The sequence below is a fragment of the Carcharodon carcharias genome, chromosome 3, assembly GCF_017639515.1.
Source record: "Carcharodon carcharias isolate sCarCar2 chromosome 3, sCarCar2.pri, whole genome shotgun sequence".
Taxonomy (NCBI): Eukaryota; Metazoa; Chordata; class Chondrichthyes; order Lamniformes; family Lamnidae; genus Carcharodon; species Carcharodon carcharias.
The window spans coordinates 155,072,102-155,094,939 of NC_054469.1; the positions used below are offsets into that span (position 1 = coordinate 155,072,102).

The following is a 22,838-nucleotide window of genomic DNA, read 5'->3' on the forward strand; positions in this document are numbered from 1 at the left end:
CCCGGAGCTAAATGGGTTCCTGCTACAGTGATTGCTCAGACAGGACCTGTTTTGTACACAACCCAAACTGCGAATGATCTCACCTGGCGGAGACTTTTTGAACAACTGTTGCAAAGTCAAGCACCATCTAAGGATACACCTCTTATGGAAGAGCCATCTCCAAGTCGAGGAGTGCCGACTTGTGCCTCACCACCTCAATCTCGATCGACAGAAGTTGAAGTCATCTCACCTACACCTGCATTAGACACAACTTCAGATTCGGCTACAAGTCCTAAATTGCCATCAATCTCTAATGAACATTACCCTGTAAAAGCACCAGAAGTTCGCCATAACCCACACCAGGAAAGAAGACCACCTGAGCATCTGAATTTATAAAGTCAGAGACTTGAGAGGGGTTCAGTGGAAATATAGGCAGTCTACACTCTTTCCCTAGTTCAGAAAATATTTTAAGTGACATTTCCAATAAGGGGTGAGGAATATGTTGAATGTATCGTTAAGCTTGCTGTACTTAGCAAGTCAGTGCATTATGCGATCGTAGAATCCATGTTGTTTTGTTAGTTCTGTTGCTGCAATAGAATAAAAGAGAGCTGCAATGTTCAGTCAACTTCACGCCTCCATGATTGATTAGTTTTTAAAAGATTATTGGCTGTACCAATATTAAAACATAACAAATGTCACACTCTGTTGACCTGAATGACTAAAGTGGCAAATGTGAAAGTGTATTTACAGCAGTACGTGCAATATGTTGAGTGGGAAGGTTGCACTTTGTTTTCTTAGTCTTCATGTTCCTTTTGTTTTCACAGTTTTCAGTCAGTTTAGGATTAGCATACCACAAAGCTGTTCTTTTCAGGATTAGTCACTTCCTTTGCAATTGAAGCTGTTATTGTGCTCCAAAGTTCACGGGTTCATTTTTTTTTTCTAAAATACACCACAAACACACCCAATTTCTTTTAAAAATACTTATTCCTGTAATTGTATAACTATTTTTAGTGAGGGATAATGGTGGGTCCATGGTTATCTTAAGTGATTTGGTGCTTCAATTATTGAGGTCACTGGAAGGTGACGTCTATGTTCCCGTTTCTAACATTTACATTGCTGGAACTGGCAGAATTGTAAATAATGAAAACATTTGCCCTATGGATAATGTTTCAGTGTTATGAGGACTATATTAAAGCCTTCAAAGAGATCCCCGTTTTGAATTGGATGTTTCTAAAAATGCTGTCTATACAATTTGTTGTAGTACATTGCTATACCGTTTGAATTTATGTCTTTTGAAATCTAGCATGGTGGTTATGTAAATACAGTGTCATAAACTAAATTCTTAAGACTGCTGTTTCAGAAGCCAAATTATGTCTTACAAATAGGATCAAGATATTTTGGTGTAGAAATTGCATAGTGCCAACCTACCAGCATAAACAGGTTATAAGGAATACTTCCTTTGATGGAACAGTTAGATTTTAGGAACAATCAAAGTTAAGTTCAGAAGCCAATAGGAAGGGAGGAATTAAGTTATGCTGGCAGTGGGTTTTGAGGTTGTATCAGGCGGGAGTTTGGATCAAAAGGCTTCACTCAAATTATTTGGTCTATACTGTACAAATAATTTCTGGCATTTTCTGTTTAGCAAGGATTATTGTTTTGTTTTCTGCCACTTGCTGCTGAAAAATAAGTGAACATCCCCATGAACAGCAAAAGTAAAACTTCACGCAGTTGCAACCAATTTCTTTTCAGTCCCCCAACTTAGCTTTTTTTCAAGATGCTGTCAGTTGCAATTTGAGTGCAAACTTTTTTGAAAATATGTAATTTTTATTTATGGATTAAAGTTGTTATTGAGCAGTATCACACATTGCTGCTATTTTATATTGAGAGTATATCACCTCTTGCTTGTGCAGTTTGGGCATCAGGCTCTCAAATTGTTCTAAATGTTCTTTGAGCACGTTATGCCTGCTTTTTTTCTCTCTAACTGGCATTTTCAGTGTTTAAAAATAAGGGCTTAAAAAATGTAAATGTTTTTCATAACATAATTGTATGTTTTCGTAGATAATTTTGACGCAGGGAAAAAAATGGCTTTAACTTTGGAAGTTTTATTTCAAAGTCTCCCAAGTCATGAAATTCCTTTAAATGAAAGGGAAGGCTCAAAAATGATTTTCACCATGAGGATTCAGTGAGAAACAAAGAATGTTTATGGCACAGAAGGAGGCCATTTAACTTATCAAATCTGTGCTGGCCAAAAAAGCTTTCTAGCTTAATCCCAATTTCCATCTCTTGGTCTGTGGCCCTTTTAAATTATGGCGCTTCAAGTGAATAAGTATTTGTTTTAAAGTCCAACGAGGTTTTCTGTTTCTACCACCCTTTCAGGTAGTGAGTTCCATATCTCCACAACCTACTGGGTGAAAAAGTTTCTCTAGCTCCCCTCTAATCATTCTACCAATTATCTTAAATCTATGCCCCTGCTAATGGAAATAGATCCTTCCTATCTGTTTATCTAGGCCCCTCATTATTTTATACATCTTAACTAAATCTTCCTTCAGCCTCCTCTGTTCCAAGGAAAACAATCCAGCCTTTCCAATCTTTTCTCTCAGCTAAAAGTTTCCATTTCTAGCAATATCCTTGTGGATCTCCTCTGTATTCTTTCTAGTACAACCACATCCTTCCTTTACTGTGGTGACCAGAATATGTGCAGTGCTGCAGCTGCGATCTGACTAGTGTTTTATACAGTTCTAGCATAACCTTCCTGCTCTATACTCCATGCCTTGGCCATTGCTAAATGCCTTCTTAACCACCTTATCTACCTGTCCTGCTACCTTTAGGGATCTGTGGACATTGTTACGACCACATGAGGAGGAGTGAAATGATTCCCTTATTCTGAGTATTATTTAAATAGTGATAGTTTACGAAATGTTGATGTACAAAGGGACCTGGGTGTCCTTGTATGCCAAACACTGAAAGCAAGCATACAGGTGCAGCAAGCAATTAGGAATGATATATTGGCCTCCAATGCAAGAGGACTTGAGTACAAGAGCAAGGAAATCTTATTGTAGTTTATACAGGGCCTTGGTGAGACCACACCTGGTGTGCAGTTTTGGTCTCCATGCCTGAGAAAGGATATACTTGCCATAGAGGGAGTGCAGCAAAGGTTCACCAGACTGATTCCTGGGATGGCAGGATTGTCATATGAGGAGAGATTGGGCCGACTAGGCCTGTACTGGAGTTCAGAAGACAAAGGGGATCTCATTGAAATGTATAAAATTCTGATGGGGCTGAACAGACTGGATGCAGGAATGATGTTTCCTCTGACTGTGGGGTCTAGAACAAGGGGTCACAGTCTCAGGATATGGGGTAGGCCATTTAGGACTGAGATGAGGAGAAACGTCTTCACTCCAATAGTGGTGAATCTGTGGAATTCTCTACCACAGAGGGCCATGGAGGCCATGTCACTGAATATGTTTAAGAAGGAAATAGATTTCTAGACTCTAAAGGTGTCACAGGGTATGGGGAGAGAGTAGTAGTGTGGCATTGAAACAAAGGATCAGCCATGACCATACTGAATAGCGGAGCAGGCTTGAAGGGCCAAATGACCTTTCCCTTCTATTTTCTATGTTTCTGTTTCTCACTCCAGGTTTGACAGGTAACAGGGGTTTTGTGAATTTAGTGAGAATGTGCTTTGCCATTTCTGTAGGAGTCCCACTATTTACACTTCAGGTTGTAAATTGAACAAAAAGCAAGGTAAATTTATCAAAATTATTTTCTAAATTAAAAAATAACTAGGTAAATTGAAGCCACCATTAATACACCTCATACATTTCTCTGGACCCACATGCACGCCAGTACAGATGGCAGATTAAGAGGATAGGCTTACAGCATTTTCACAGTTCACAAGAAATAAAATAGAAGAGTATATGGTTAGCTGTTCCTTGGCTGGTCTTGATGTGGTGATTAAGAAATAATTGTAGGGGAAACATTTTATTAAAATCTACTAACAGATATATTAAAAGCCTAAAAGTACCACCATGTGCTCGTTTGATGTTGCTAGCCTTTGCAGTGTCTTCCTAGGTGTAGTATGGAGCATATTTCCATGCTTTATTCCAAAAGCTCCCGGTTGACAGTAGAGTTCTCAGGATGGTTACTTTGCAAAAACGGGCACAATACTTCCGAGCGAGAGAGAGAGAGGCAGAGACACACACAGCTTCAAAACTTGTGCTCAGTACAGCATTGACTTTGGTTCCCTTTCTCCTGTTTGATAAGCAATCCTTAAAAGTACTTTCTAGGCTGTATATTCCAAAGAAATTCTATGTCTGCTGCAGTTATTGTTCCAGAGCAAGTAATTGCATTTTGATGTCTCATTTCAGTAACATTTGAAGTGTCCCAGGACGGTGTGTAACCAACGGGGATGGGTCTTTCACGTTCCACAGCGGGTTGTCTATTTTTTTCATCCCACTTAGTTGGATGTGCAATTGTGCATTACAACAGTCTGGATAATTTCACATTGTCTGTAGAGAGTGTTCAGTGTTTTTTAAAATCCAGCTAGAAAAAGAAAAATTAGAAATTGTACCTTTTTTAAAAAGCACATCCTCGTAATAACATGCCCTCAAGGTATTTCTGATTTGAGGAAGAACAACAGGAAGAACAACCAGGAAGCCAGGATTGAGAGAGCACTGCAGGAAATTTAGACCCTGTTATGAATGACAGCTGCCAGGGTATAAAACTTAAGGAAATCATTTGTCAGTTACTTATGCTTCATATTTGTGTAGGCCTTACAGGACTTGCACATCAATAACAATGCTGTGTCCATGTGCTCATTTGATGTTGCTCGCCTATTCACCAATGTTCCACTTAAGGAAGCCATAGATATTTGGACTGCAGCACTATATCATCGCGATCTAGAACTGCCACTATTATGTGAATCAGTCTTTATTGAGCTTATGAACTCGGCAATTCACACAGTTGAGTTCAGTTTTACTGACACCATGAATGCCATGATGGTGTTGCCATGTGATTCCTCTAGGCCCAGCGCTTGCTAACATCTTTGTTGGGTTCCTGGAGAAACGTGTCTTTGATGGAATGAAACCTAACCTCCTACCCCTCACATGTTTCCAATATGTGGATGATAGGTTTGCTATCTTTAAATCGGCCGTTGCATGTAACCGTTTCCTTCTAAATCTTAATGGGTTCCATCCTGTGCTCGAAACCACCTGTGGAATGGAGCAGTCTCCTTCCTTGACGTACTAATTGAGAAATCTGCCAGGGGATTCTCTACCACGGTCTACTGCAAGCCTATCTTCACTGGCCAATATATGCGTTGAGATTTTTACAGCTCCACACGCTATAAGATTGGTCTTAAAGGCAACCTTGTAAATAGGGCCCAAGCCATTTGCTCACCATGCAAGCTTGATGCTGAAATAGGGCGCATCAAAGGCATCCTGCAGGATAATGGCTACCCCGATCAGATCATTTCGCTCTATATATCACACAAACTCATGAATGGGCCTAAGGCTGTCATTTTCAGCCCTGAAAAGTGTCCAGCCTACCTCAGTTTACCCTGGAAGGGCAAGGTGTGTCAAAAATTGGAGCAACAGGTGAAGCTAGCTGTTTCACGCAACTACTATGCAGTAACGACTCGAGTGGTATTTGCCACTAACAGAATGCTGCCATCAAGCCAAAAATATGTTGTGCCTATCGCACAAATGAGTAATGTGGTATATAAATTTCAGTACCAGTGTGATGCTAGGTATGTAGGTGTCAAACAGCATGTCCCAGCCACAGTTCGTAACAGACAGGGTACAGACCGTACTCAACCAGCCTGTGCTTGCAAAACTCAAAACAGTGTCCAGCATTAGATGTGATTCCGCAATTGGACAACATTTGCTAAATAATCCTCAATGTGCTAAGAATTACGCTGACTACCAATTTAGGCTTCAATCAGGTTCACAATGTGGGGAAGCCATATATATTACTACACAAAGCCCTGTTCTTTACAGATGAAAAGAACATGTACGTACATTGCGTCTGTTTCAGCTAAACAAAATAAGTGACAGCCATTTGCTGACTCATTCTTCAGGGCAATGCCTTGACAAATATGGGTCAAGCTGCCTGGTTTAAATTTCAACAATGCTTGGCAGTTAACTGTCAGTCACCTTCAGTGTTGCATTCTCCATGGCATTGCCACTTGTCAACCAATCAGCACTCCCTTCACATACAGTATAGATTGTTGATTTCCCCCTTAAATTGGTATTCTGGCAAGTGTCTTGATGAGTGCAAACAATAAGCTTAGTTGTGCCTCTTTTTTAAGCAATACTCTAGCTTTGTGTCATATGGGGGAAGAGTATGGGAGGAGCACCTTGGGACAGGCAATCAGCAGCACCTAGAGGAGAGTGCAAGAGGAGGACCCTGGGACAGGCAGTCAGTAGCAGCTAGAGGATCTAGTCTATCTAGAGGATCTAGCATCTAGCCTGTGCTCAAGTAAGAGAAAGGGTAAAATAAAAGCAAGTGTCCATATTCTATTTAGTTAAGATATATCTGGGGAGCTCAGTCCCATGATTTGCACACCCTGTGCTATGTGGGAAATCTTAGACGCTCCTGGTGTCTGGATGACAATATGTGCAGGAGGTCCCCCAACTGTAGCAACTCGAGCTCTGGGTTTTGGAGCTTGAGTGGCAGCTAAGGGCACCACAGTGCATTCACAAGGCTGAGAGGTTTGTGGATAGCATGTTTCAGGACGTGGTCACCCTGCAGCTCAAGGAAGTGCAAGCAGAGATGGAATGGGTGACTGCCAGACAGAAGAAGGGGACCAGGCAGGTAATGAGGCAATTTCCCTGAGTGCATCACACTTGCAAGCCATTTTTGTGGCCTTGGAAAATGGTGAGAGTGCTGGTTCCTCTGTGGGGACCAACCAGAGTCAAGGCCATGGCATTGTGGGTGGTCCAGCTGCTCAGTTGGGGAGAAAGAAGTGTGGAAGGGCAATAGTGGTAGGGGATTCATTAATGAGGGGAGTAGACAGGCGCTTCTGTGGCCATAGGTGTGACTCCAGGATGGTATGTTGCCACCCAGGTGCCAGGGTCAAGGATGTCATGGAACGGCTGCAGGGCATTCTGAAGGGGGAGGGTGAACAACCAGAGGTCGTGGCCCATGTTGGGACCAATGACATGGGAAGAAAGAGAAATGAGGTCCTGCAAGCAGACTTTAGGGAGTTAGGTAGGAACTTGAAAAGCAGGACTTCAAAGGTAGTAATCTCCAGATTACTCCCGGTGCCATGCAGTAGTGAGCTTAGGAACAGAAGGAAAGAGCAGATGAATGTGTGGCTGGAGAGATGGTGCAGGAGGGAGGGCTTTAGATTCCTAGACCATTGGGACCATTTGTGAGGGAGGTGGGACCTGTACAAGTTGGGCAGCTTACATCTGAACAGGAATGGGACCGACATCCTCACAAGGAGGTTTGCTAATGCTGTTGGGGCAGATTTAAACTAAATTTGACATGCGGATGGGATCCTGATAAGTCGTTCAGAGGGTAGAGAAGCCGAGATGGAATTAAAAGTTAAAATGCTAATAAATGAGTCTGGAAGGCAGAAGAAACATAGGCTAGATAAGAAAGAAGTGAGCTTAGCAAGGCTAAATGGAAGATATTTTAATGCAAGGAGCTTGAGGACAGTTGAGCTGAGGGCACAGATAGGCACATGGGAGTATTTTATAATAGCAATGATCGAAATTTGGCTAAAATAAGGGCAGGATTGGCAGTTCAGTATTCCTGATTATGGGGTATTCAGATGAAATAGAGAGGGGGATAGAAGAGGAGGGGTGGGGGGAGCTGGTGTTTGCCATCTTGATCAAGGAATCAATTATATCTGTGAGGAGGGATGACATCTTGGAAGGATCATCAAATGAGGTCATATGGGCAGAAGTAAAGAACACAAAAGGGGCAAACATGCTGTTGGGTGTGTACGACAGGCCCCCAAACAGTTGGAGAGATAGAGGATCAAATATGTAATCAAATTTCAGAGAAGTGTAAGTATAATATGGTGGCAGTAGTAGTAGGGAATTTTAACCACCCAAATATTAACTGGGATAGTTTTGGTGTGCAAGGTAGAGAGGGAGCAAAATTCTTAAGTTGCACCCAGGAGAACATTTTTAGCCAGTATGTAGAAAGCCTAACAAGGGAGGGGGCAGTTCTGGACCTAATATTTGGAACTGAGCCCAGGCAGGTGGAAGGCGTATCAGTAGGGGAGCATTTTGGAATAGTGACCATAACTCAGTTAGATTTAGGATAGTTATGGAAAAGGATAAGGATAATAAAAGTTCTAAACTGGGGAAAGGCTAATTTTACTAAGATGAGATATGATTTGGCCCAGGTGGACTGGGAGCAGCTACTGGCAGTAATTTCAAATCCTCTCTGGCCACAGGTGAGGTGCCAGAGGACTGGAGGACTGCTAACGTTGTCCCATTATTAAAAAAGGGAGGAAGGATAGACCAGGAAATTACAGGCCAGTTAGTCTAACCTCAGTGTTAGGGAAATTGCTAAAAAGAATTTTGATGGACAGAATATATCTGCACTTGAAGAAACACAGTTTAAACAAGGATAGTTAGCACAGATTTGTTAAGGGAAGGTCATGTTTGATAAATTTGATTGAATTTTTTGAAGAGGTAACCAGGGGTATTAATGAGGGTAATGCATATTTCAAGACTTTTGATTAGGTCCATCATGGCAGGCTGGTCAAGAAAGTAAGAGCCCATGGGATTTAAGGCAAAGTGGCACATTGGATCCAGAATTCGCTGAGTGGCAGGACGCAGAGGGTGATGGTAGAAGAATGATTCTGTGACTGGAAATCTGTTTCTAGTGGTGTTCTGCAGTGCTTGGAGTTGGGGCCCTTGCTGTTTGTGGTGTATATAACTGATTTGGACTTCAATGTAGGGGGTATGAACACGAATTTCACAGATGACAAGAAAATTGGTTGGGTTGTAAATAGTAAGGAAGAAGGCCATAAACTGCAGGAGGATATCAATGGACTGGTCAGGTGGGCAGAGCAGTGGCAAATGGAATTCAACCCCGAAAAGTGTGAGGTGATGCACTTGGAGAGGCCTATCAACTCAAGGGATTGCACTATGAATGGTAGGACCCTGGAAAGCACTTGAAGATCAGGGACCTTGATGTGGGTATCCACGGATCCCTGAAGGTAGCAGGGCAGGTAGATAAGGTGGTTAAGAAAGCATGTGGGACACTTGCCTTTATTAGCTGAGGTATAGAATACAAGAGCAGGGAGGTTATGCTGGAACTGTATAAGACGCTGGTTAGGCCACGACTGGAGTACTGTGTGCAGTTCTGGTCATAAGAAGGATGTGATTGCACTGGAGAGGATGCAGAGGAGGTTTACCAGGATGCTGCCTGGGCTGGAGGGTCTGAGCTTCGAGGAAAGATTGGATAGGCTGGGGTCGTTTTCATTGAAGCAGCAAAGCTTGAGAGGGGACCTAATAGAAGTGTATAAGAATATGAGGGACATAGATAGGAAGGCACTTTTTCCATTAGTGGAGGGGTCAATAACCAGGGAACATAGATTTAAGGTAAGTGGTAGAAGGCTAAGAGGGGAGTTGAGGAGAAATTTCTTCACCCGGAGGTAGTGGGAGTCTGGAACTCTCTGCCTGAAAGGGTGGTTGAGTCAGAAACTCTCGTAACATGTAAGAATTATTTAGATATTCACTTGCATTGCCATAGCCTCCAGGGCTATGGGCGAAACACTGGAAAATGGGATTAGTGTAGTCAGATCTTTGTTGACCGGTGTAGACACAATGGGCTGAATGGCTTTCTGATCTGTAAATGTCTGAGTCTATGGGCTCTGTATCTTGTGGAACATATGAAGAATTTGTTGGAGTTGCTCTTTGTTCCATGATACTCTGCATTGTGATGAAGCTTTCTCTATTAGCGCAAAGAATGGCACCAGAGTCTGTGGCTATCTGTCACACATTGTGAGAGTTGTTCCAATACCTTCCAAAGCTCTGCCTGTCTTTTCATGGCAGGACTCTGAAAATCGATGAATACTCAGCAGCCAGTGTCTTAACATCCTCTTAAACCTCTGTCCAGATTCTCTATCTCTAATACCTCAACCTCTGACTTCCTTGGGAGTTGTGAATCACACTCGAGTCTTCTTCTAGATTATCTCCTACATCACCGTGAGTTGACAAACCTGGATGACTAAGTGCAAGAGATGGATTTCATGACTGAGCTTACCAGTTTTTGTTTCCAATGCCAGTTGTTGAAGATTCCTTTGTTAGTTCTTTCACTTCCCCCTCTCCCTGTCTGGATAAGGAATTAATAAGGTTAAAGCAGTTCAATTCTTTTCCTTCATGTTCAGCTCATGAAATGTCTCTTCAGTGTATGAACCTCAAAACAAAGTATTTCTGATTTTTGACTATACATACTTGGCAGCAAGTATCTTTAGGTGAATGGCTCTTGAACATATCCATCTATCACAGCATTAAGTGGGGTGAGTTCCCAGGATTTCCTTCGCTTTCTCCTCCTGTTCTCTGCTGTCGCCCTCCCATCCTTGGGAGTTGTGTGTAACCTTTTCCTGTATGACACAGAATGCTTATTATTAATCAGTACTGGTACTTTAACAATTTGAGAATTCTCATCATTTCTTCCCTTGAATTCCCAGAGATATTGAAATTTTAATAAGCATACCTGCATTTCAGGATGCTTTAGCCATATGTAGGTGGCGCTACAGACCATCTAGTGCATGGGCTGATGCTTTTGACTAATGAATGCACAAAAGTATAGGCCTACTGACTGAAAGGTACAAAATATGCATTAATGGTAGCTTACAGCCATTACACTTACTCTTGCTCGTGGGATCCTTAAACTTTACCCTACATTCAAGAGTTCTTGGGGGGGTTAAGGAATTGTCAGTTTGAGTACCTGCATTACTTCCTTCCACTTGTCCCTAAGTTGTGTTTGACACATCCCTTGTCACCCACTTCCACTATCTAGCCCCTTGCAACCGTAGCTTGTTTTAGCCAGAATCATATTTGAATTGGACAGAAGTTTTGGGTGCTCTAGCAGGTTCATTTCTGTTCCATGCCTTAAAATTGTTGCACCCTTGGGACTGGTTCAAGAGTAATTCAGCCTTAAGAGCAGCACTTTCATTTTTACCAGAGACTTCTCTCTCTGTCTTTTCGCTTTGACAAATTATCTGACCCTGCAGTCAGGCTGGGTGAGATTTCTCTTTTGCTATACTCCTGTAGCAAATTATGGGGCTTGGAATTTTGGTGGTGTTATCTTCTGGTGTATTTTGTGTATATCTCAGCTACTCGCTTACACCCTAGACAAAATAATGGAAAATGTTGTGAAATAGTCGCCAAAGTACCAGTAAAGATCATATAATGCACCTTCAGTAATCTGCTGTCATAAATGGCCTTGATATTATGGTTTACATGAAATGAGGACCCTGTTATAAAGCAATGAATGCTACATCACTATGAGCTACATCATATAAGATTAAGTAATTATAATATTGTCAAGTTTTTACATTTGTGAAGATTTTCAGTTCAAGGGTAGTTTTATGGCAGATGTTTGTCCACAGTGGAGTCCTCTAAGAAGCACAAGCTTTTCTGATACTTCTGCTTTTAGAGAAAAGAGTACATCGTTCCCTCATTCCCATTTTTCATGATTAATATTGGCTTCTGTGGGTTTTGTCAGAAGTTTTGTGACTCTGTTTTTTTGCTTTCTAGGTCATAGGGCTGTATACATTGGGGTTCATGTTCCCCTCGGTAGACAAAGCCGAAGGCGTCACAGGCATCGTGGTCATAAGCATCATCATAGGAAAAAAGGAAAGGACAAGGAATCTGATAAAGATGATGGAAGAGAGTCTCCCTCATATGGTAAGAATTGTTAGTAGTGTTCAATAGTTCTGGTTCAAAATCCTGGAGCTCCCTCCCTAGCAGTACTGTGGATTTTCCTACACCACAATAGTTCAAGAAGATAGCTCTCCAACATCATCTCAAGGGCAATTAGGGATGGACAATAAATGCTGGCCTAGCCAACGATGCCCACATCCCATGAACTAATTTTTAAAAATTCCAAATTACATAAATAGAGATGAAAATGTGCTTGATTTCTTGTTTTCTTCTTGCCATTCATTTTCTTCCTGTTACTTTATATCTCTTTTCATCTTTCTTTTCTCTTTTTTGAACCCTGTGCACCCTCCCTCCGCCCCAAAATTATGTTTGTGAGGCCACCTCACGCATCTGCTTTTTTTTTTTCATGCTCATGGGACTCTCCACTTCTCTCAGCATTCATGGACCCCCTCCCTGAGTTGTCCTTTCTCATGGTTGAAGCTTTCTTCCACTCTCTCCTTTCTGTCTTCACACTGCAGTGCCCTGCTGCATTCCTTCTTGCCATGCTGTCTCCTTTCTCTTTATATGTTCATGGATTTCCCCCCTGCGTTTTCCTTTTGCCTCAGCTGCCTCCTAATCTTTTATGCTTTTCTTTCCCTTTTCAATTTGTTCTATTATATATTTCTTTTACGGTATTTATTATCTCATTTACCCCTTTTAGCTACTTAGGGAGCTGAATAACTGCCATCTAGTCTGGCTATTAATGAGCCATTGATCGGCAAAGGGCTGGTTTGACCCCTTGTAATTTGATTTTTATCAGTGATTTCTATGTCCCTTGGCTAGGGGAAGGAAAGCTATCAGACGGGATACTCTCTTCCAATGGAAATCCAATCATCCCTGTTGAAAAGGTTGTGCTTTGTTAGAAGATAGGATAAGATTGGCTGCACAGTCTTGCATGTTTGGTAACTAATCTCGCAAAGGAATAACAACCACTTGTGGGTATAGCAGAGCATTGGCACCTGTCGAAACACATCAAAGCATGAATTAGTGTTGGTACCTTCAGAAGAGGGTGGACAAGGAAGACTTTTTTTTTTCCCTCTGGCTTCAACTCTACCTTGAGTGTTGAATGCAATTGGATTTTATTTCAAATCCATGTCAGGAAAGTGAATGTCAAACTTCAAATGCTTCCTGAATTTTTTTTTAGATTGACTTCAAGAAATGCAAGACACAGATAAGGTAACTAAGTTAGCAGGCTAGAAAGAGATTTACTAACGTAACTTATTTTGAGTGGAGCAGGAGGCAATAGATTTCAAGGTATCAACAGAAAACCCATAATTGCGCTTAAAGTGTTGTATTTGAACATTATTTTATAATCACCTAACTTTTATTCTCATTTAAACATTTAAATACAAAAAAATGGAAAATGAAGAAAAATTAACCTGTCCCAGCAGTTGCTCCTCTTGGTTGTAGACCTGCGATGCTTCACAGTGATGTTTCTATGCCATCCCAGTCTCTTGGCCTCATTGTGCTCATCTTCCACACCATTTAAAAAAAAATTGCTGTCTAATAAATTATTTCTTCCATAAAAATGTTTTTTTTCAGGGAAAATAATCCATTAAGGCTATTTCAAAAAGAAAGTAGGATGCCTTGATAGGATGCACCACAATAAGAAACTCTAAAACTGATTTGTACTTATGTTGGTATACCATATCTTTAGTTTACATACAAACATATGAATTAAGAGCAGGAGTAGGCCATTCAGCCCTTTGAGCCTGCTCATTGCTGATCTGATTTAGGCCTCTAGTTTCCAGTCTCTCTCCATACACTTAGATTCTTCATTGACAAGGGAGTCAATCTAACTCAGTCCTAAAAATATTCAATGACTTCCATTGCTCTCTGGGGTAGAGACTTCCATAGACTAATGTTGCTCAGAAAAAAATCTGCTCATCTTTGTCTTAAATGGGAGACCCTTTATTTTTAAATTGTATGCCCCTAGCTCTGGTCTCTGTCATTAGGGAAAATGTCCTCTCAGTATCCACCCTATTAAGTCCCCTCAGGATCTTATATGTTTCGATATGGTTACCTCACGAAACTCCAGTAGATACATGCCCAACCTCATAAGAGGCTTCCTCATAAGATAACACCTTCATCCCAGGAATCAGTCAAGAGAGCCTTCTCTGAACTGCTTCTAATGCAATTATATCCTTTCTTAAGTAGGGAGACCAAAACTGTACACAGTACTGCAGATGTAGTTTCACTAAGGTCCTGTACAGCTCTAGCAAAACTTTCCTACATTTATACTCCATTCCCCTTGCAATAAACAACAGCATTCCATTTGGCTTCCTAATGACTTACTGTACCTGCACACTAACTTTTTGTGATTCATGTACCAGGACACCCGGGTCCCTCTGTATCCCAGAGTTCTGCAATCTCTCTCCATTTAAATAATGTACTGCTTTTCTAATCATCTTGCCAAAGTGGACAAGTTTACATTTTCCCACATCATATTCCACCTTCCAAATTTTTACCCACTCGCTTAACCTATCTCAATACCTTTGTAGACTTTATGTCCTTGTCACAATTTACTTTCCTACCTCTCTTTGTCATCAGCAAATTTAGCAACCATACATTCGATCCCTTCATCCAAGTCATTGATACAGATTGTAAATAGTTGATGCCCCAGCATTGATCCCTGTGTGGACAGGATCACTCTGCTCCAGACCTACATATATAGCCTTGGTCCAAACCTGGACAAAACAGTTGAGTTCCAGAGGTAAGGTAAAAGTGACTGCCCTTGACAGAGTGTGGCATCAAGGAGTCCTAACAAAACTGAAGTTACTGGGAACCTGAGGGAAACATCTCCATGGAGCCATGCCTAACACAAAAGAAGATGGCTGTGATTGTTGAAGGATAATCATTTCAGCTGTAGGACATAGTTGCAGGAGCTCTTTAGGCCTGTATCCTTGGTAGATTGGCGAGGATGAGCCTAAATTATTTTTTCCCCTCGTGTTGGTTCTCTCATCTGCAAGTCCAGTCTGGCTGGTATGTCCTTCAGGGGTTGGTCAGTATTGCTCTAACCAGAGTACATTCTTGCCATTGCTACCCTCAGTGCTTTGTCTAAGTGGTGTTCAACTTGGAGTACTGATTCATCAGCTGAGGGAGGGTAATAGATTGTTTTCAACAGGAGGTTTTCTTGTCCCTGTTTGACTTAATACCATGCAACTTTGATGTTGAGAATTTCCAGGTCCTGTTCCCTATCAACGGTATACCACTGTGCCAACAGGCCTGGTGGGTCTGTCCTGCCTGTGGGACATAATGTATCCAGGATGGGTGGGCTCTGGGATGTTGGCTGAATGATATAATTTTCTGTCAGGCTGTTGCTCATTTATTCTGTGACAGTCTCCCAATTGTGGCACAAATTCCCATATGTTAGTGAGGAGGATTTTGCAGGGTCATCTGAGCTGCTTGTACCTTTGACCTGTCCAAATCTGGTGTTTTGGTTGAGATACATGGTAGTCTGTCTTTTTAATATATAGTGGTTTAATATAAGTGTGTTGTTCTGGGCCATTTCAGAGGACTGTTAAGAGTCAACCACATTGCTGTGGGTCTGGAGTTGTTAGGCCAGGTAAAAATGACAGGTTTCCTTCCCTGAAGGACAGCAAGTGAACCAAGTGACTTTGTTACAACAATCTGGTAGTTTCATAGACACCATTATTGGAATTAGCTTTTTATTCCAAACTTATTTAACTAATCAAGTATATATTCCCTAGCTTCCATGGTAGGATTTGAACTCATGCTTGCATCATTAGCCCAGGCCTCTGGATTGCTAGTCCTTGGTATGGTAAAATAGCGGTGATATGTCTGGGCAAGTAAATCCAGTTTTTGGTGTACTGTATAACTTTATTTTCCATAAAGCCATTTCAGAAATTTGCAACTTGGTGATTGATTTTTCAATTGGAACCATCTGCTTTATGCTATTTCGAGTCAGACAGAGAGATTTCATTATATTTAGCCTCCACCTCCAGATGAGGCTGGTCTTAAACTCCCACGCATTGCCTTGACAACACAGCCAGTATGGCCTGTTTCATCCCATGTGCTGACCAGGGGCAAAGTTACAAAATTTAATATTTCAGATCCAAATGTAAAAGTGTGCAGATTGTGGTGATTATACTGGGTGGAGGGATAGGCTAGATCAACTCTATAGAATTCTTAGTTCAGAAGGAATATTAATTTACTATTTTCCATATGTGTGTTCACTCCAAAGGTCTGGCTGTTATTTGGCAGAGTCAGTAAGCCTAGAATAACTTTCACCCAGTTTGTTGACCCCATCTTCAGCCGTGCTGTTTCTCTGTAACTGATTAGGATCACGTTTCTGATGTTTTATAATTCATCTTCAAATTCTAGGGCAGGCTAAATTCAGAATTGGGTACATGTTTCCACTTGGCTAAATTCCAGTAATACTACCTTTATTTTGAAATACATCTATCGATGCTGCCCAGACAATATACTTCATAGCTGATGCTCAAAATAAATTTTACTTTCATTTTTTTTCATTCTCCCTGCTTTGACTTTTTCAATGAGGATATGATTTTTTTAAACTAGAAATTTTTACTCTTGTGTTTTAGAATTATCACTGTTTTTCTGTCTAAAATCAATTAAGATGGAGATCATAAAGATTGCTAAGTCATTTCATGTAGCAATCTTTTGTTCAGAGTATAATGGCATCATATGTGCTTGTTCTCCTTCAGAGAAGAGGAGCTTAAAAGAAAATTTAATTTGAAAGAGGTATTCAAAATCAAGAACAGATTTGATATACCATAGATCACGGCAAGACAACCTGGCATTTCAGACAAGCCCTTTCTCTTTGGTGTCAAAATCATGTTTGGGCCTATACTTGGTGTTTAAGTCGACCGCCCCTGCCCCCCGCCTGACTGCATAAGAAATGCTATACTCACATTAGAAGTCAGCCTAGATATTTCATCTCAAATACATGTTTTTTGCATCTTAAAAGTTGGCTGATGAGACAAAACAGATGATATGGGCTGTTTTCAAGATAATGTGTGGGAGTTTAAGCCCACATAGCATGATGAACAGAAATGGGCCCTCTAGCAAAAAGAATGAAGTACAAAGCTGGTTTCAAGCTAAAAATTGTAACCTTTGCTAACTTGTCAAGTAACTGTGGTGCAATAATGAATTCAGTGTACGTGAAAAACATGCCAGAAGGAGCCAGCCTGAAGAAGATGCTCAAGACCAAATGTGCCATGAGAATAGGGACTAGTCACTGGCATGATCTTGAGAAGCATATATCGCAATGGGTCCTTAAAAATGGTTAGAATGGGTATAGTCACCAGAAATGCAATGTGTTTATCTGCACTTAAGTGGGCCAAACCAAACCGAATCCAGCCAAGATTTCAGAGCAACAGCTAGTCGGTGTATCTGTTTTATTAAATGAACATGTCTAGTGTTGTGGCAGAAGACCAAGATTGTTCAGAGAGAGCCAAAATTACCAGTTTCCAGAGATTCATCTTGGGACAGCAGCAAAAACATGGGTACCCAATTTGTTACAACAGCAGCGTGGATGAAATGCCCAGGAATTTTGATATGCCCAGCGGCTGAACTGTGAAGTGGAAAGGTTTGAAAATAGTCGTAGTGAAAACCACAGGGCATGAAAAGATGAGATTCGTAGTGAGCTAGCATGGCCAGGGGAGTAAAATTAAAGCCTATGCTAATTTTGAAAGGCAAAATGATGTTGAAAATAAAGTTCCCTGCAGGAGTTTCTGTGCTTGTCCATGACAATGGTTGGATGCATGAGAATAGAGTGAAGTTGTGGATCAATAATGTATGGAATAGGCATCCATTGCAAAGAACACAGTTTATTAGTGTGATACGTGTTCAGGCCCCTATAACTGATGAGATCAAGAGGCGCCTATGAAGAAATAACACGCAAATTGCAGTTATACCAGGGGGTCTAACATCCGCATTTCAACCTTTGGATGTGTGCCTCAACAAGCTATTTGAGGATTACGTTCACACCAGAAGAAAGAGGTGATGGTGATGGTGATGGAGAGAACCCCGTCACTAAGAATGGAAATATGCATGCTGCCCTTCTTGATGTTTTTATGGTTTCTTCATCAAATTGAGGGTTGCTAATCACAAACAGTCATCAGATTATTCAAAAAATGTGGAATATGCAATTCAGTAGATGGAGAGGAATATTTGTTGTGGAGGTTTGATTCTGAAACCGAAGGCACCAAACCTGATCCAGAGTGGGATCTTTAGGATGATGTCATAGCCAAAGTGACTGAGTGAATTTGAACTCTTTGCATCGGATGTTAGTTTTAAAAATGTTTTGATTGTGGTAAGGTAGGATTGTAGAATTGATTCATTCAATAAAACCTGTCATACTGATTTAATTTTAAGCTATTTTTTTCACATTTCAAAATGATGACCACCTACACCAACACCAGTTCACATTGGTATTCTGTGGAAAAGTCAACCCTGGCTTTTGGAATGATTTGTTTTTGAAGCTTCAAAGGTTGACTTTTATACAGCAATGATCCCTTTTCTGCCAGTAGCAAGTTTCAAGAAATCCCAGCAATAGCCAAGATCCAAGCACTGGTACTCATAGTTAAGATCAGGGATCAAAAGGATGTGTGCATTACATGTATAAAATACTAATACTGCACAGTTTCTGTTGGCATTCTATATGATTGGGAGGAAAAAAACCCGGATTTAGCATTTCAGTACTGATGCCTCTGCACATAAGCTCCTCATGACTCATTACTCTTTTATGTGGCATAAAACAGTAGCATAAAAAAACATGAATTTATATTTTTTTGGCTGAATTTTACAGGTGGTAGTGAGAAAGGAAAAGCAGTATTGTGGGGGGAAAATTCATGCATCTTTTCCCCTTCTGTACAGTAATTGGAGGGGTGTTTGGAGTTCTGACACTCCTATATAATGTAAGACTAGAGCAAATAAAGATGTTCAGGATGTTAAAAACCTAGATGGATAACTCGTGCCAAGCTGCATGTGGCTCTTTGTCTATATTGTGAAAATGTGTACACCTATACGAGTTGGACTGCAGTATATGCTTGTATATAGTGTATTTAAGAATTATGGCTCTTTAGCAGAAAGTCTTTTTTTCTATTTAAGCTCAGCATGGTTATACTTAATTTAAAGAATGTGAATGTAGACTGCTATATTTATAAGCACACAAGTGCAAAGGCATGTGAACAGTTGTTTTTATTTTTAAAAAAAATTCCACTTGGCCTGTTTTGTTTTATAGAAAGCTATGTACAAACAAATACCCCAGAAATTTATTTTACTCTTGGGCAGCAGCAGCCATTTTTTTTTAGTTATGGATCTTATTTGTCTCATTTACTAGTGAAACTTGCCTACAAAATGAACATTCCCTTTTTAGGACAGCAATATACAAAATAAGGCTAGAAACAGTGCAGAGGCTTGGTATGCAAATGAAAGAAAATAGCAAAAATTGTTTATCACCTGCATCAAGCCCAAACGCAATGAGATTTCATCAGGTATGCTTCCAATGCAACAACATCTTTCATTTAAAAAAAAATGCCTCTGAAAAATGTGAAAAGATTTGACCTACTCTTTTGTATAAATAGTACGTATCAAAAATCCAGTTCATGCCCCAATCACTTTGCCATAAATAAAATAAAACAATGAACATTATTGGATTAAGACATCGCACCCATGTCAACAAGTAGTATAATTTCACTTTAGGATGCAGCATTTTAGAAGATAAGTGCAATATTAAGGCACAATTGATTATAAGTACTGCTTGTTTCTGCTGTTAGTGAAGCTGTCTACTATAAATCCTTATCAGTTGGACAGCAAGATTGAAAATTTGAAGTCACCTTTTAAATTAGCACTATGTATGCATGAAGTGTAAAATGGCCTATTCATCCAGCACTTTTTGTATTCTCTCCCTTTATGTAATTTGATTTGCTTCACTTTTAGTTATACATGGCCGCCTGTAGAGATGCAGATAGAGGTACAACTTCTGATGGCCGGTTAATAAAATACAAGAGGCAGAACCCTTGTCACAGTTAATTTGTTGACCTTCCATCATTGAATTCTGTATGACACAAGGCAACTTGTAATGTTGGGAGTATGCATTTTAGGCATCTGTTGTACAATAAATTTTATTCAGCTCCTATGTAGAGTACAAATCTGTTTGTTTATCAGCACTTCCATGTTTATGTATTTAAAATGTTCTAGAAACTTTTTAAGGTGGCAGCATAGTTATCAAAAATGGTATTATTTCTGTGACCAAAATTCTTCGGAATGTCAAGCTGCATTCATATATTCTAACTTTTTTCAGAAAATTTAAATCTATAGAGCAATATGTGAACCAGATGTGCATCATTAAAATTTATAGAGCATTTTAAATAAAAAAAACTGAATAGTAACACACAAGTTTGTTGAATGAATGCAGTAGTTAAACCTGATTTTATTCTAATCTTTAAAAAATGCAGATACCCCATCTCAACGCGTCCAGTTTATCCTGGGGATAGAGGATGATGATGAGGAGCACATGCCTCATGATCTATTTACAGAACTGGATGAACTTTGTTTCCGTGATGGAGAAGATTGTGAATGGAAAGAAACAGCCCGGTAGGTGCTAATATTGTGATAATGGGTTTATTGTTTTGATTTCATTTTAATTCCTGGTTACCCTGGGAAGATGTGTACACCCTTGTACACTATTGTTTCAAAGGAATGTGTCCCCCAATGTACAGAATAATACTTTTTGTAATCTTGCATGGTATACAAAGGATTACGTGTCACGAAAAGATGTTCATTGAGATTCTGATAAAACTACCAACAATTTTCTCTGGTGATTGGCAAGCCTAATTTTACAATTCTGCTAACTTGGAAGCTTTATTAAATCTGCTTGTATTGTAATATTTTAACCTTTTTTTGGAAAAATGGCAATTTATATTGCAGTCAGTGATTTGGACGAGCTATGAAGTTATTTTTAAAATCTGCGTATTTTTCTTTTCTAGGAATTTAATTAGCCTTATCCTAGAAATTTTCTCGAGTCTCCAAGTTCATCTTGTTCATGACCCCCTCTTCCTACTCCTTTCATCCCATTTTCACAAAACTGCTGCCATCTAACTTCATTTCCTAGTCTACATGCTGACATTTTAAATGATTCCTCCTGCTGAGGTTGCTCCCCGTCCTTTCAAAGTGCTATCAGTCCCCACCTGCCCCCATAAAAGTTTTTGAATATCACCTCTCAAATCAATGCCTATTTTCCCTGCAACTTCATGTTTCAACCTCTTCAGTCAGAATTCAATCCTCGCCATGGCACTGAAATGGCCCGAACCAAAGCTATAAAATACACCTTCTGTTTTGGACAAAATGATGCCTTATATCTTCTCCTCTTAGTCTTTCTGCAGCCTTTTATGTGATCAACCATCCTTCTGTCATTCATTATCTAGTTTGGTGGGATGTCTTTCCTTGGCTGCATTCTTATTTATCTCATTGCAACCAGAATGTTTCCAGAAATAGCTTTTCTTCCCACTCTTTTACCATTACGTCTAAATCCCTCCAAAGTTCTATACTTCTTCCTGCCTCTTCAATTTGCTGTCTTATGGCAATATCTCCATATGTGGAGTCAGCTTTGATATGTATTCTAGTAACACTTGGACCTACCTCTTCAGCACCTCTTTCAAACTCTACAGCCTTTGTTGCCAGAATATTCATGCTTTGAAGAGTCACAATTGCCCACAGCTAAACATTGGGAAGCCTGAATCCATCAGCTTTCTCCTGCACAAATCACTTTCCCTTATCACTGATTCTTTCTTCCTCCCTGGCCATTATCATTGATTACATAAGACTGTTCACAGTTTCGTTGTCACCCCAGGTTGCATTTCCAATTCCAACACACATCCTCGCCATCATAATTGCCTCTTTTTCTGATTCCATAACTTCACTGGTATCTGGCCCGTCACAGCTCATTTGATGGTGAAATGCGTATCCTTGCTTTTGCATTCTCTAGATTTGACTATTTGTGCTCACATGGATGCCCTCCCATCTACCACCCTCGATAAATTTTCAGTACATCCAAAACTCCAATTTCCATAATCCTATCCCACCCCATTCCAAATCCTACTCATCCATCATTCCCTATCCATGTTGATCTTCTTTGGCTCTCAGACCCCAATGCCTCCATCTTAAAATTATCATCCTTGTGTTGTCACTTCCCTGTTTTACCTGTCCCTATCTATGTAACCTCCTCCAGCCCCAAACACACCCACCCTGAACACTCTTTATCCTCTATCGTTTTGTATTCTATGATTCTATCTCCCTCCCTTCGCTCCACCATTGGCTGTCTGTTTTCAGCTGCCTCTAGGCCCTGTGGTCTGGAAATTCATTCCCTGAATCCCTCCATTACCTGCTGTAGATCCGTCTTAATACAACCTCCTTGTCTACCTTTTGAAAACGCTTCTAAATATCTGTTGCTTTGGTCTTAGAGTCAATTTTTGTCTCATTACATCTCTTAAGTGCTTTGGGATGAATTTTTCTTAGAGAACAAATCCAAGATAAATTTGTGAGCATTCACAAATGCATAAGAGAATACATTTAAGAGAATGCTAGATAAGTACATCATGGCGAATGAAACAATATATATGGTATTAAAATCATATATCTCAAGACTGAATTTTTCTTTTACAAAATGGAAGGACGTGGCATGACCTGGACATTTGAATGTTAACCTGGGATTATTTTTAATTAGGTCATAAATTCATCTTGGAACTGTCAGCAAGTAGGCCTCTTCCAAGAAATCACATGACTTTATGGCACTTGAGGAAGATCTGTTGTTTGTTTTGAACTGCAATCACTTTAATTAATGGAGAAAATATACTGAAATGGAAGGTTGGTAACTTGCTGGAAATGACATGGGTGAGAGGAAAAAAACTTTGTGAACCTGCTTGTTTTGAAGGCAGTCTTGTTGGGGAACAAGCTGAGGAAGGAAGGCTACCTAGCTGG

General features: G+C 40.3%; 1 protein-coding gene across 6 annotated transcripts in view; it reads left to right on the forward strand.

The window, feature by feature from the left end:
* The window catches only part of LOC121275839 (sodium bicarbonate cotransporter 3-like), a 242,370-nt gene that overhangs the window by 77,545 nt on the left and 141,987 nt on the right, over positions 1-22,838 (forward strand). For all 6 annotated transcript variants that reach the window (XM_041183535.1, XM_041183537.1, XM_041183539.1 and 3 more), the window contains 2 exons: positions 11,709-11,858; positions 20,318-20,456. In XM_041183535.1, coding sequence (XP_041039469.1) covers positions 11,709-11,858; positions 20,318-20,456 — 289 coding nt within the window. The remainder of the gene's footprint in view (positions 1-11,708; positions 11,859-20,317; positions 20,457-22,838) is intronic.